The sequence below is a fragment of the Ambystoma mexicanum genome, chromosome 4p (assembly GCF_040938575.1).
Source record: "Ambystoma mexicanum isolate Mex_15411 chromosome 4p, UKY_AmexF1_1, whole genome shotgun sequence".
In the NCBI taxonomy this organism is placed as follows: Eukaryota; Metazoa; Chordata; class Amphibia; order Caudata; family Ambystomatidae; genus Ambystoma; species Ambystoma mexicanum.
This window is the reverse complement of record NC_090927.1, coordinates 167,741,969-167,755,088: the sequence shown is the minus strand read 5'-3', so window position 1 is coordinate 167,755,088 and position 13,120 is coordinate 167,741,969. Positions and strand designations below refer to the sequence as shown.

The window sequence follows — 13,120 nt, the reverse complement described above, 5'->3', positions numbered from 1 at the left end:
ACGTTTGACTGGTCCTGATACATCCTTCTCAGAACCCCTTTTAGCAATGTATTTTTTATGCACTGCTCAGTCTGTCCTTGCCTGGTATACTCTCCTGCCAGGACTTCCTTCACGGGGGCTCTGCACCCACTTCCAAATGGTAAATATTCTTTCATCTACTTTATCTAATTTTATATCTCCCTGGTACACTATCCTGCCAAGGCTTTTCTTAGCTGTGTATTGCAGACACTGACATTCCTGAATGTTTCTCACTTTTCCTTTGCATGTAATGTTCACAAGTTCCTTCTCTTTCAAATGCCTCATTTGCTTTCTTTGCAAATATTTCTCTTTGGCATATCTGCCAATCCTTGGTGTCCCATTTTCGTTCTAGGGCTCACTGGTTGTTGTTGGCATGCTTCGTTCCTCTTGCAGTAAGCAGATGGCGGGCATTCAGCTTTTCTCCCAGTCTTGCCGCCTCTGTTCTCCAGCTCCTCTGCTGAGTTCACATTGTTGGTCCTGATGCACGACCTGTGCTCATTCCATCGTAATTTTCCTTGACGTTTAGACTGTCCAATGTATTATATGCCACAAGGGCATTTGATGGTGTAGATGATACTGGGCGTGTCGCACGTCACTAAGCTGTTGTTTTTGATTTTTTGCCCTATCTGTGGGTGGTTAATAGTCCTTTAGTCACAGACCTGCAGTAACTACACTGCAAGCAGGGGAATGTGCCTTTTCTTTATGTCTGTGGCTGTTTGCTGGTTGGTCTAGTTTTGACTAGGCGGTCTCAGAAAAAATTGGCACTCCTTTTATAGGCAAATATGGGTGACTCAGAGAACAGAGGTTCTACCCTTGAGGGACTGGTCAAAGTTCCCCAATTCTTCTTGATAGCTGATTTTATTGGATTTCTACACCATCCAATGCCCTTGTGGCATATACTACGTTGGACAGTCTAAAACGTCAAGGAAAATTACGATGGAATGAGCAAAGGTCGTGCATCAGGACCAATAATGTGAAACTCAGCGGTAGCACGACATTGGAACGAAAAGAAACACAACATCAACTAAATACAATTTCAAGTAGTTGATGTAGTTACGAAACGTGACGCACATGAAAACCACATGATTCGTCTCGACCAGAGGGAAACCTACTGGATAGTTCGCCTTGATGCCCTCAGCACGGGTGGCATCAACAAAGAGACAAACTGAATGTGCTATTTATGACACTTACTCCTTTTGTCCAATTACTTTTTTTCATCATCGGTTTCACATATGAATTTCCTGTCACAGCTCAACATATAGGTCCCCTACGTACTATTATCCTGCCCACGGTCTAATTGTGGTCTGATCTGGTGTACACCCCCTTATATATTGGTGCTCTTGTTCTCCATTTTGATGAGATTAATTATTGTGTCTAATATGTATAGTGAGTGTGCAGGATCATTGTTTTTCAAGTCCCATAGCATATTTATCACATATTTAGCATGTTGTTCATGCAATTAAAAACTGGAAAACTTAAATGTCATGTTTTGATATTTGAAGTACATTTAATAAATTAATATTATCAACAGCAGTATCAACAGCAGCTTTCTAGAAGAGCCTGGTGTGAGCATGCCTTGGATTAGAATTCTTTTCTAGTTCTCTTTTTTTCTTATGATTTATGCAACCTTGCGCCAAGCCCCAAAGATTTGCTCCGATTACTTGAAACATTTTCTTAAATTAAGCGTACATTTGATCCAAAAAGTGGTGCCCACCTTAATTAACTTTCTGTTCCTAAATATCTTCCTTCTCAAGCTCTTTGCTCATCTGTCTCCAACTCCCTCAGGGTCACTCGATTCTCCAAGCAACAAGTTGGTGGCAGATCTCTTTCTTCAGCTGGGTCCTCCCTCTGGAACAGCCTCCTCCCTACCTCCCTGAAACATGAGGAGAACCATCTCCGGTTCCGGAAGCACCTCAAAACCTTCCGTTTTGCTTCTGCTTTCTCTCCTCCTCTCCCCTGATGAACTCCTCGCTGAAACTGCACTGGTCACCTGGCTACCCTCTGATGCGGGCCCAGGTCCCCTCCCACTCTAGTTGCAAACATGCACTGCCTCCCTGGCATCCCCCACACTTGGGGACTGGTTCTGTATCCCTACAGCCCCCTACCAAGCACACCTGATGACTGCACTTACCCTTGCACTTACCACCAGCTGTCTGCACTTTTACGTATTGCTTTATTCATTCTATTTATTTTACTGTTGTTCCTATGTACTGCACTGCTCCCTCCCTCTTCCCCCCTGCACTTTTCCCCTTCCCCCTTCCCCTGCACGATCTCAATCGTCACCTGGCCTAGTAAGATCATTGTCCCTCTGTTCCCCCTCCCTTGCCTCTTCATGCCTTGAAACACTGGTGTATAGGCGTGTTATAAATCCCATATCATATCAATCTTGCTTGAGGTGAAACAATATGCCATTAAGGCATGGGGTATCCTCGAGAGAGAGGAAGAGGAACACCATGCCTTGTCCATTGGTGACCTGTAACCCCCCTGGAAGTTGTCTCCTTTCCAGTTGAGCATAACAATATATTTGTATCTGAAATGGTCTGCCCATGCCAGACCTAATTAAATGAATCACGTGGCTGCACAATGTTGCAGTTTCGAATGACGATTTTTTTGTAATTTCCTCAAAAATTATCAAAGACAGGGTCACAACATTTTATATAGCATTAAATACTTCAATGAGCTACTATGGCCCAGAATCTCTGCTTTGTTACATTTTCTGGGGAGCAAGAAACACATTTTAGGTTATAACTCCTGTTTCCAAGGTCGAATGTGGGATTTGTCCCACTATTGTGCGATTTATGCTTCCTGAGAAAATTAACAAAGTATAATTGTCCATCTAAACTTATGGCAATCTCCAAGCATCTACTAATATATGCATATGCTTACCCCCTCCTCCCTCGTACCCGACTACCTGGCTGCTATTCAGGCATGGTGCTCTGCCAATGATCTCTGCCTAAATGCCTCTAAGATAGTGATCCTTCTCATCGGGACGCCTGCTCCTTGTTCCCCCCTCTCTCTGGCCAGTCTTCCTCAGTCCTCTCCCCCTCACCCACTTGCGAGGCACAACACCTTGGTATTTTTTTTACTCCTCGCTCTCTTTCTCTCCTCACATCATGTACCTTGCCAAGAAGTTCAATTTCCAATTGCATCTCCTCAGGGGCATTCTACCATTCCTCACCTTCCCCCCGAAGCTCAACGTCTCCAGAGCCCTGGTTCTCTCTAGGCTCGACTACTGCAACAGCCTCTTTCCCAACCTGCATCTTTCCTGCTGGACTTATCCTTGGCCTCCTCAAGCCCAGGGACTCTATCACCCCAGCCCTAAAATCTTCCCAATGGCTCCTGGTGACAGAAGGATCCAATTCAAGACCTTTTACATCATCCACAAGGCTGTCTGGAGCCTAGGACCGCTTTATATCCAGATTTCTCTCCCTAAATACCTCCCGGCCAGTGTCCCATCCTTCAGACTGTCAGTATTGGAAAACTTTGTTTCCCTTAGTCTTTGACTATGTTTACATTTCTTGGTAACTTTTTATCTATGTGTCAAGTACCATACAGTAGCGCGCATAGGGGTCCTTTTTTTTATGCCCCTAGCCTCCCTTTAAGGATTGTTTTGTATGTACAAGTATGCCTAGGACAAACTGGGGGCAGCAGTTTACTTTTAAAGTACTTTTATTGTGTTTTATGGACCATAACACGTTTACCGCATTTGGCCCAAGACTCTGGCCAGTGCCGAAAACTTTTGTTCTGTCCTTTTGGCAATTTTGTTCCTTTGCCTTCACCCAGGTCGAGAGACCCGGGTATTCCAATTTTGGGCATGCAGCCTCCCAGGAAAACTGCATCAACACTGTGGGCCATGATTGGCCCCACGCCTGCCGTGCATGCAAGAGAGCAGATCTTCCATTGGTTATCCAAGATTTGAGCGTGAAACGAATCTTGGATAAGAGAAGGGGCTCTGTATCCATTCCAGGTCGATCACCTGAAGTTCACACAGAACTACAGAAGGAGCCAAGTATCCTGAACAAATCCACCGGAGACGTGCTGGAAGGTTTGGCATCCTGGCCCCGCTGTTGTCCCGTACCAAGAAGGCCTCTAAGGGCGCTTCAACCCTGGAGTAGTGGGATCAACTACTCTCGGCACCTCCTGCTTACCCTCACAAAGAGCCTCTTTGGAAGTGTTCCTGGGCCATCCAGCGAACTGACTGGCTCGACCTGGGGTATAGTATAAGACTTTGGGAATTGCCTTGCGGTCCTGGCTCTGCTGGATCGCGATTCATGTTAAATGCGCCACGCCGCGAGCATGTGCGGTCCCTGTGTCGCCCAGCTGTGCTAACTTTTGCTGTTAGTGCTTGCAAACCTGCCCCAGCCCTGTGTCCTGAAACGTGCTGCACCAGAACTATCCTTCTCCTTTCTTAGAGATCTGAGAAAAGGCTACTGTCCCGCCATGGACGATCGTCCCGTCCTGCAGCAGCTGAGAGTCGGAGCGACCTGTAACTGCAGGGGAGAAACCTACTAGTGAACTGGACTAGACTGGCAAAGTTTGGCCCAGACTGTGTCAAGGGTCGGTGAGTAATCGCATCACTTACGGGTGGCCCCCTGGCACATCCATCTATTTTACGCATGAGAATCTCTGAACAGATGCCTGGGCTAGCCTGTGCCCCCAGCTACTCCCAAACTCTGGAAGTCGCTTTAGCTGCAAGGGTAGACCCTCCTTGAGGATTAGGGCTTTATTCTTCATCACCTCAACCCCCTTCCTGAACAGCTACAGCTCCCTGAAGATAACCCGCTTTTTTTGCTTTACGCACAACCGTGCGTATTTAAAGCACTACTCTACAGTTCAGCATAAGGCTCCTCACTTCTTAGGACTGGACTGCATAAGTTAGGGATTGACTTCGAAGAACTGCCTAATGCGATATCTGTGTTGAACTTACCTCTTCTGTTGCAGGTTGTGGTTATTTTCCCCCCTTTCACCCGCATTAGGCTAAATGTGTTTTGTATAAATGTTACATAGGGAAATGCGTGTGTGGTAACTGTTTTATTGTTACTGTGGTTTATTTGTGTTTAGTTATAAAGGCTTACAATACATGCATGTTTTACATACATCTGTATACATCTGTCTAACCCCCCCCCCTCCACTCCGAGACCTAGTGTTGACCACCTGCCAAGCCACTGTAGATTGGTCTGGTTTGTCCAGAAGGTTCCCCTGTTCCATTAAACTAGGGTGGCCTCCTAAACTTCTGCCCGCTAGGTCAAAGTATAGAAATCCATCTTAACACCCCTACTTCAAAGCAGGCTCAAGAAAGAGGTCTTCTCGAGAGCCATCCATGAACTGCTAGAAAAGGGGGTGGTTGTTCAGGTCCCTTGCAATCAGCAGGTTCTGGGGTTGTAGCCTGTCTTTTTGTTACTAGAAATATTTGGGCTCATACGAGATATAAAGCCTTTAACGTGTACGTAAAAGGGGAGAAACCTCAAAATGGAAACCCTGCAGATTTATTTATTTATTTTACATTTATAAAGCGCTCACACAGCCCGCAGGCATCGAGGCGCTGTTACAGGAATTGTTTGTTTTTCTTAGTTGCGTAATTGTGTTTTTTTTTTGTCTTAGTTACGTATTTATAACGCGCTTAAACACCCAGAGGTTTCTAAGCGCGGACCCGGGGATCGAACCTGTTGTTGCTTCGTGTCGTCTTGCTTCCAAGACGCGCACGCTGCCGCTGAGCTATCCTCCCGGGACGATCAGATGATCATCCCGTTAGTTTGCGAAAGGATATTTATTGGCTTGTGTTAGTAGCCCTACAGAAAGTGTTTTATCATGTGCCTATTAGTGCGTCCCAACAGAGATTTTCCAGGTCTGTGGTGGGAGGGAGTCAATATCGATTCCTGGTCAACCGCTTTTGGGCTCAAGACAGCCACAGGGACTTCACGAGGGTGTTGGCTCCATTGGTTGCCATTCTCAAACTAAATGGGTTTCAAATATTCCCCTGCTTGAACAAATGGTTGATCAAAGGGGCACACAGGGAGACTGCATTATCTCATCTTCTCTGCGTGTCCAAGGTATTACAGGAATGGGGTTTTCTCATGCACCAGCTGAAATCTCATCAAGTTCCCATAACTTGGCATTCATAGGGGGGCTCTATTCTGCACTAAGTGGGGAGAAAAGTAATCCTCTGGAAACGGGTTACACGCCAGCAGTTCGTAAAATCAGGGGGAGTTGTCTGCTATTGGCAATGCTATTAAAGTGTTCCTTGGGAGGTTGGAGGGCAGGTCAGACACCTGGTCGGCCATGGTATATATCGACCACCAGGAAGGGATATCAGGATCAGCACCCCTGAACACCTTTACGTGTGAAATAGGCTCCTGAGTGGAAGCTCTTCTGAGTTTCCAGAGGCAGTCCACATCAGGTGGTAATAGGGAGTGTCAGCAGGCTCAGTAGTTATCCATGTCAGACATATTTTAGGTTACCCTGTTTATTTCAGACCAAAGGACCTAGGGTGTAGCTGAATTGTGCCGGGAATGGCCTCAGGATTCCTTACACTGCCCTGACACATCCGATTCCAAGTTTGGCTTGGGGAATCAGGGAGAGCAGGTCTCAAACGCTTCTGGGCTTCCTTATCGGCTGCAATTGGGGTGATTCCCCTCTCTAAGATCCAGCACTACAGATAAGGGGTTTATCAGCCACTTTTACTCCCCAAAAATAGACAAATATTCCCAAAAAAAAAAGAAAAAAATAGGAAACTGACACATATGACCGTGTTCCCCTGCTTTCACTCATACAGCTCCATGGATATATTTGGACCAGCAGTGCCATGTAGTGCCGGTTCCATTTCATCGCAGGAAGTTTTTTCGCAGGGTTTTTTACAGTGAATTCTTTTACAAAAAAAAATCCAATTTTTTTTTTTTTGGGGGGGTCCCCCTTACCCTTTCAGTTTTAATCTATTCCAAAACACCCAGATACCACACACATTTTTTTCTAACCCCCCCCCCCCCTTATAACATTTGCAGTAAAAAAAAAAACGCCAAAAAGCGTCCCGGGATGAAAGGATGTTGTACTGTAGTGCCACAGGAAGAAACTGCTATTATTACTGCGTGATAAAAAGAACTAAACATGTATCTTTTAATCTGTATGCAGAACTAGGTGCATAGAAATAATTTTTAGAAGCACATGTCTGGTTCCCAGTTTAAACATATTTTTACTCACTTATAAAATACTCATATTGGTAATTGGACTTTCATGTTTACTCCCTAAAAATCATTTTACCCCCCAACTTTGAAAATTAGGGAGTAAAATACTCCCACTTAGAAATCTTATCTGGAGCACTGCTTAGGATGTCAGTCTCAAGACAGGCAGAGGATCCGGAGATGGCCTTGCCCCCGGTATAGGTTGCTAGCCTTCAATTGTTTGCTCAGTTGGCAGAGACCATTCCCCTTTCGATTTGCCCGGCTTCCTTAAGGGCCTATGATAGCCATTAGGCACATTTCTTGAGATGGTGTGCGAGATGCGAAGGTCACCCCCCTCAATGTGGTTTTGCAGACATAGTGCAGTTCCTCCAAGATGGTTTTCTAAAGGGATGGCAGTATCTAACATACAAGCCCAGTGAGTAACCCAGACAGCTGTAAGGATTAGCCTGGAGAGCATCTTGGAAGGGGAAGCTCTAGCGGGTAGATTCCTGAAGTTGGTTTCTTCTAGATCCCTCCAAACAAGGAAGTTCCTAATATTAAAGACAGCTTTACTCATTGCCGTTTCCTCGGATCCCAAGAAGGCAGAAGGAGTTTAACACTCTATAGATGTCAGAGGTGTTCCTGGAATATCTGGATGAAACTGAGGTTTTCAGCAGATCTCACTGTCTGGGTGACATTTGAGGCCTCAGCGGTAACTATCAGCCATAGGACCCGGTTCCTATCTTTATGGCATGGGAGGCGTCTGGATATCCGATGCAGGTCCAATCAGCATGGGCTATGGCAGCGTTATGGGCAGATGACCAGGGGTTATTTCTGCATGAGATATGTAAAGTGGCATACCTGGCCTGACCAAAATAAATTAATAAGTCATTATAGATTTGATGTGGCAACCCTAAGGAGGGATCTTTTAGGTGTGGGGCACTGTGAGGGGTCAGAAATGGGAGCCGGACAAAATGTTATGGTATTCTCAAAGTCAGGCATTTTATTAAACAGAAGTGGGTTGGGAAAACGCTTCTCAAGCCCTATTCCAAAGGGGAAACTTCCTACCTAAAAAATTAAAAATCAGTCTCTGTCAAGTAGTTAATAACTTAAAAAGCTGTCCTTGTGCCCAAAATGCTCTAAGCTGACCCTCACACTAGAAACAAAACAACAAAGGGCGCAAGGAAATGTCTTTGACTTGATGTTAGCAAAAGGTTCACAACCAGAAATATAAGGATGATTCCAACAAAAGTGTATTCCAGAGAAAAATCCTTGGATCCAGTAGGTGGTTCCCTTCCCCCTGGATATTTAGGTAGGGTGACAAGAGTGTCTCTGTATCTAGCAGTTCCTTTGTGTCTTCACTGGACTCACCAAGTTATTGTCCAAACAAATTCCATAACAGTATTTCTTTAGCTCTTCTTGTCACTTTGGCGGATTGCCTGGTATAGTCCCCTGCCATGAATCCTTCTATGGGTTATTCAGATCCCCAGGTATCCTCCACTGCCAGGTATCTTCTCACAATGTCAGAATCTTTATACAACTTCAAGTGCCTGGTGTACCTGTCTGCCAGGGCTTCTCGAATTTCCTGTGACATTTGCAGATTGCCTGGTGTACTTCCCTGCCAGGAATCCTTCTTTGGTTTTCCAGATCCCCTGGTATACTTCCCTGCCAGGTATCTTCCCACAACTCCTACACAATAAGGACCTTCGTGCAGCCAAGGGACTCAAGCACTACGATCACATCTCGGACACCAGACGTAATGTACACTGGCCTCTCCTAGCAAAGCCTGTATCGAATTCAAGATCCTGACTATCGCACACCGATGCATTTACAATGTAGCCCCACTCTACCTCAACGACTGCCTAACACCGGAATGTCATGTGCGCCAGCAGCTAGGATCTTCCACCAGCCTCACGCTTTAAACCCCCAGATCAAAATCGCAAAAGAGCGGAAGGCGCCAGCTTCCATATCTCATCCTCTTCATTTTGGAACTCTCTACTTGAGAGACGAACATTTCACACCACGTTCCGAAAGCGTGTTCAAACTTGGCTCTTCAACAAATACGACTAACTCCTCCCAACACTGTTTGGAACATGCTTTCTTCCCATGACAAACTACCTGTATTATCTTTGCGTGTACAAACGCTGTGATATCCGACGCTCTGGGCGTCACCTAAATAGAATAAATAAATGTCAGCTGCCTGGTATACTCGTCTGCCAGGTATTTGTTTCACTGTTCTTTTCACTATACCACAGTAGCATATACTTTGAAGTGCTTGGTATATTTGCCTAAGGCAACACTTCCTTCAGCTTTCCCCCACATTGGCATCTCATGTGTCTGCACTTGTTTGAGGTTTGTTGCTGCACTTGGTCTTGTCTGCATTCAACTATTCTTCTTATTGGGTATTGAATTGGTATTGGGTTTTGTCTGCATTCAAACCACTTTTGAGTATTGTCCGTATTAGCAATCTCATACCATTCAGTCTCTCGGTTGCATGTGTATCGGCACCTCCCGGGGTCCCCAAAGGTTTTGGGCAGACTCACTGGTCGTTCCCAGCGTCTCTGACTCTTGGTGTGCTTCTGCGATGAAGCTTCCTCACTGTGGGGACGTTCTCCCAGCTCCGCGAACACTTGCCAGCTTTTCTTCATGGCCTGGACCAGAGAGTGCTGCACGACCGTACCTCCAGGAGCACCTCTGCTGCTCCAAGTGCTTCCACAGTCCTTTGGGTGTGCCTGCTGAGCCTCTCCTCCCTTCTCGCCACACCGGTATGTGTGTCTCGCATTTGCAAACCGCTGCCTGGATTTTCACGTCTTCACTCGCACTGCTTGCTCCTGCACTGTTCTCGTCCACACTGCCCTTTCCATTAGTGTGGATGCCATTTTTAAATTTCCCACACACTGTAGGTTTAGTAAAACAACTAGCCTGCGCGTTAGGCTTCGGGCATCTCTTGGTTTGAATAAACTCCTTCCTCCTCTTCCTCGTCTCAGTACCAGAGGGTTTATGGGAGTTGCAGTCCATAGATGTTATTGGATTTCAGATGGTATTGTTCATAAATCTCTTGTGTGTGAGATGTGAGTATTTGAGTCATAGATGGGGGTTTGACTAGAATGATAATAAGCCATTAGGGAATCAAGTATTATAGGGTCATCTTCTGGGGAAACGGGGACTACTGCATCTCATCCAATGGAGTCACCACACCATTCCTCCTCTCCCTCCCGGTAGTTGGCTCTTTCCTTCTGATCCTCCCCCTTATAGATACCCCCAGGATCATGCCTCCCACATATAGCTGCCCCCAGGGTCAGGATCAGGTAGCGGCTGCCGTCCCCTGGCCACATGGGAAGGGTTGTAGGTCATATGGTCGAAAACAAAAGGATCGAATGCCTTTTGATCGACACTAAAATGATAGAAAAAAATTGTGTTTTTTTTTTTTTAATGGGGGGTTCTCCACCAAACCCCCGTTTTCATTTTAAAAAACATTTTTCTACCAACCCAAACTAAACAATATATATAAATAAATATATAAAAAAATTCGACCTTTTTTTTCGACCATTTGACTGTCGATCAAATGGTCATTCGATCTTTTATTTTCGACCATTTGACTGGACACCCATGGGAAGAGTTCACCGCCGGGGAATCAGGGATGACTCCACTGGATTCATCAGAGCACTCATGGCTGAAATAGAGAGTTACCAGTGGTGAAGTTTGTAGTACATGAAGGGGAGATGCAGCAGTGCCCAGTTTCTCGTGGGTGTTTATAGGGTCCCTTCCACAAGGCACAGCTTCGATATGCCTCAAAGGTAAGTACTGGGATGAGGAAGTGTGGCATTGAGGTAATTTCTTCATTGCACCTAGACAAACCTCCTCATCACAGTCTAGGAGGTCGCCTTGAGCTAACTTGAGAAAAATTTAGCACTGGATGGTTGGTAAGTAGGAGGTAATACAACTCCAGAGGAAAAAAGGGTTTCTGGAATGGAGGCGTGTTTCAACTGTAAATACTGTGAGGCAGAGAGGAGTACTAGGAGTAATGAAAATTACCTGTAAGTAATCAGAGCACTAATCCTCATCTTTATTGCCACACACTACCTATCACTCCCTGCCTAAAACATACCTCTGTGGGATCTCTTTGAGCTAGCACTGTCACACAGTAACATCAAACAGTGTTTCTATGGGCTACCATTGTCATTTCTGAACAGTCTTCTGAAAGATAATTGCAACTGTAAATAATGTCTTTGTGTAATAAAAATATCTTAACCAAGTGTACCGTCAACCACGTATTTTTTTAAGCTCTTTGCATCTGTGAACAAGCATTGCCAAAGGCAAGAGCTTTGGCATTAGAAAGCCATTTGCCATGCACTGTCATAATATGCACAGATACTCAAATAATGTGTTAGCTGTTACCATCTTATAGCCAGGTAGTATCAATACGGCAGTGCTTAACCCATGCCTATACAATGCCAAAATGTTTGACTTTGCCAATGCATGTTTGAAATTGAAGCATTCCAAACCAAAACATCAGAGAATGCAAATCCAGTTCTCATGAAACATTCTTAACCTGCGGGTTTGCAATCATGCAAAAGCATAGTATTTTAGAAATGCATTACTGTCCTTATGCAGATGATTGTGGGAAAAACCGAGATTTGTCTCTGACCCTGAGACGACCAGGGCCAAACAAACCCTGAGCGCTAACGGCCTTGGTCACTCTGCACTGCTCAGGATAAGGTCAGGTCTACATTTATTATGATCGCCACTCTAACAGAATAATAGCAGATTTAATATTTAAAATGCCAAGATCAGTGGCCAAAATAATCCCTTCCATGTCCCCAAACGGGCACCGCCTTTTGGAAACTGCCCATTACATTCACATAACTTGATTAATTCGTGCTAAGCACATATAATACATCTTTAGTACAAGCTTCCTGAACTTCAGGGCATGTTTAACAACATAGAGGCACAGCACTGCAATCCCCAAGAGAGGGAACCCCACCAAGAGCACTCGATGTTATTTAGCGGACTTACAATTCCAGAAGGGTCGCTTTCGGGTTCCTTGCGCACAAAGTAGCTCACAAGAGTTCTTATAAAGCTCTCCATCTTCAGCCAGGCCACCCAATAACTGCAAAAAGTGTCCCCTGCTTCCGAGCCATCGAGTCACGTGCTCTGGGCACTCAGAAGAACGAAAGTGAAACCGGAAGAGCGGAGTGTGTGTATCCGCCGCGTCAGGCACCAGACAAGCCGTACACTTCATGACTGCTTCTCGGCGGCAGTACACACAGTCCGCCATTCAGCACAGGTTTTCCAACACGCTCACATCTTCCTAGTTAGTTTGAACCTACTCTTTAAAAAAAAAAAAATACTACCAATCTGGTTTGGTTCATACTGAAATAAACTTTTAGCATAAGTGAGGAATTTAAGTTTTCATTTTGGAGTATTTTATTTTCTGCTGGCATTCACTTATTTATTTATTTTATTTTTATTCAGGGCGATACTAACTGGGCCCATGTCCATTGGAGTAGCTTGCGTCCAGTTCTCGCTTTCATGTTCGATTCTGGAATTTGTCGGATAATACTTATAATGGAAAAAACGAAACACACATTCCAACTTGCCAATGTCGGTTGACTAAAAGTCAGGATTTACTAATAGTTACTCTGATGGCATGGATTAAGTTGGATACTAATCAGGCATAGGCATTATACATACTCTTTAAAGCCTGTATTTTTTATTTTGACTGGGGAAATGAATGCAATTTAATATCAATATGTGAAATTGTATTATGCTAAATTCTATGTCAAGACCGGAGGCTTGGATTATGCTTTCTCTACATCTTTACTGTTCAGCAGCAAAGAAAAAACAAATACCAATGAACATGAATACAAAACTAATAAAAACTACAATAACCATGGTTTTTCTGAGTTTTTTTGTAGTCCATTTCTATTGGTCCTCGAACTGGCCAT

The 13,120-nt window shown here is 44.8% G+C and overlaps 1 protein-coding gene across 3 annotated transcripts in view; it reads right to left on the bottom strand.

The window, feature by feature from the left end:
* LOC138453101 (uncharacterized) overlaps positions 1–12,364 on the bottom strand; it is a 133,439-nt gene extending 121,075 nt beyond the window's left edge. The window contains exon 1 of one of the 3 annotated variants that reach the window (XM_069605619.1): positions 12,189–12,364. In XM_069605619.1, coding sequence (XP_069461720.1) covers positions 12,189–12,260 — 72 coding nt within the window. In that variant the 5' untranslated portion in view covers positions 12,261–12,364. The remainder of the gene's footprint in view (positions 1–12,188) is intronic. The other 2 variants (XM_069605618.1, XM_069605620.1) reach the window with 2 other exon arrangements.
* Positions 12,365–13,120: the final 756 nt, after the last annotated feature.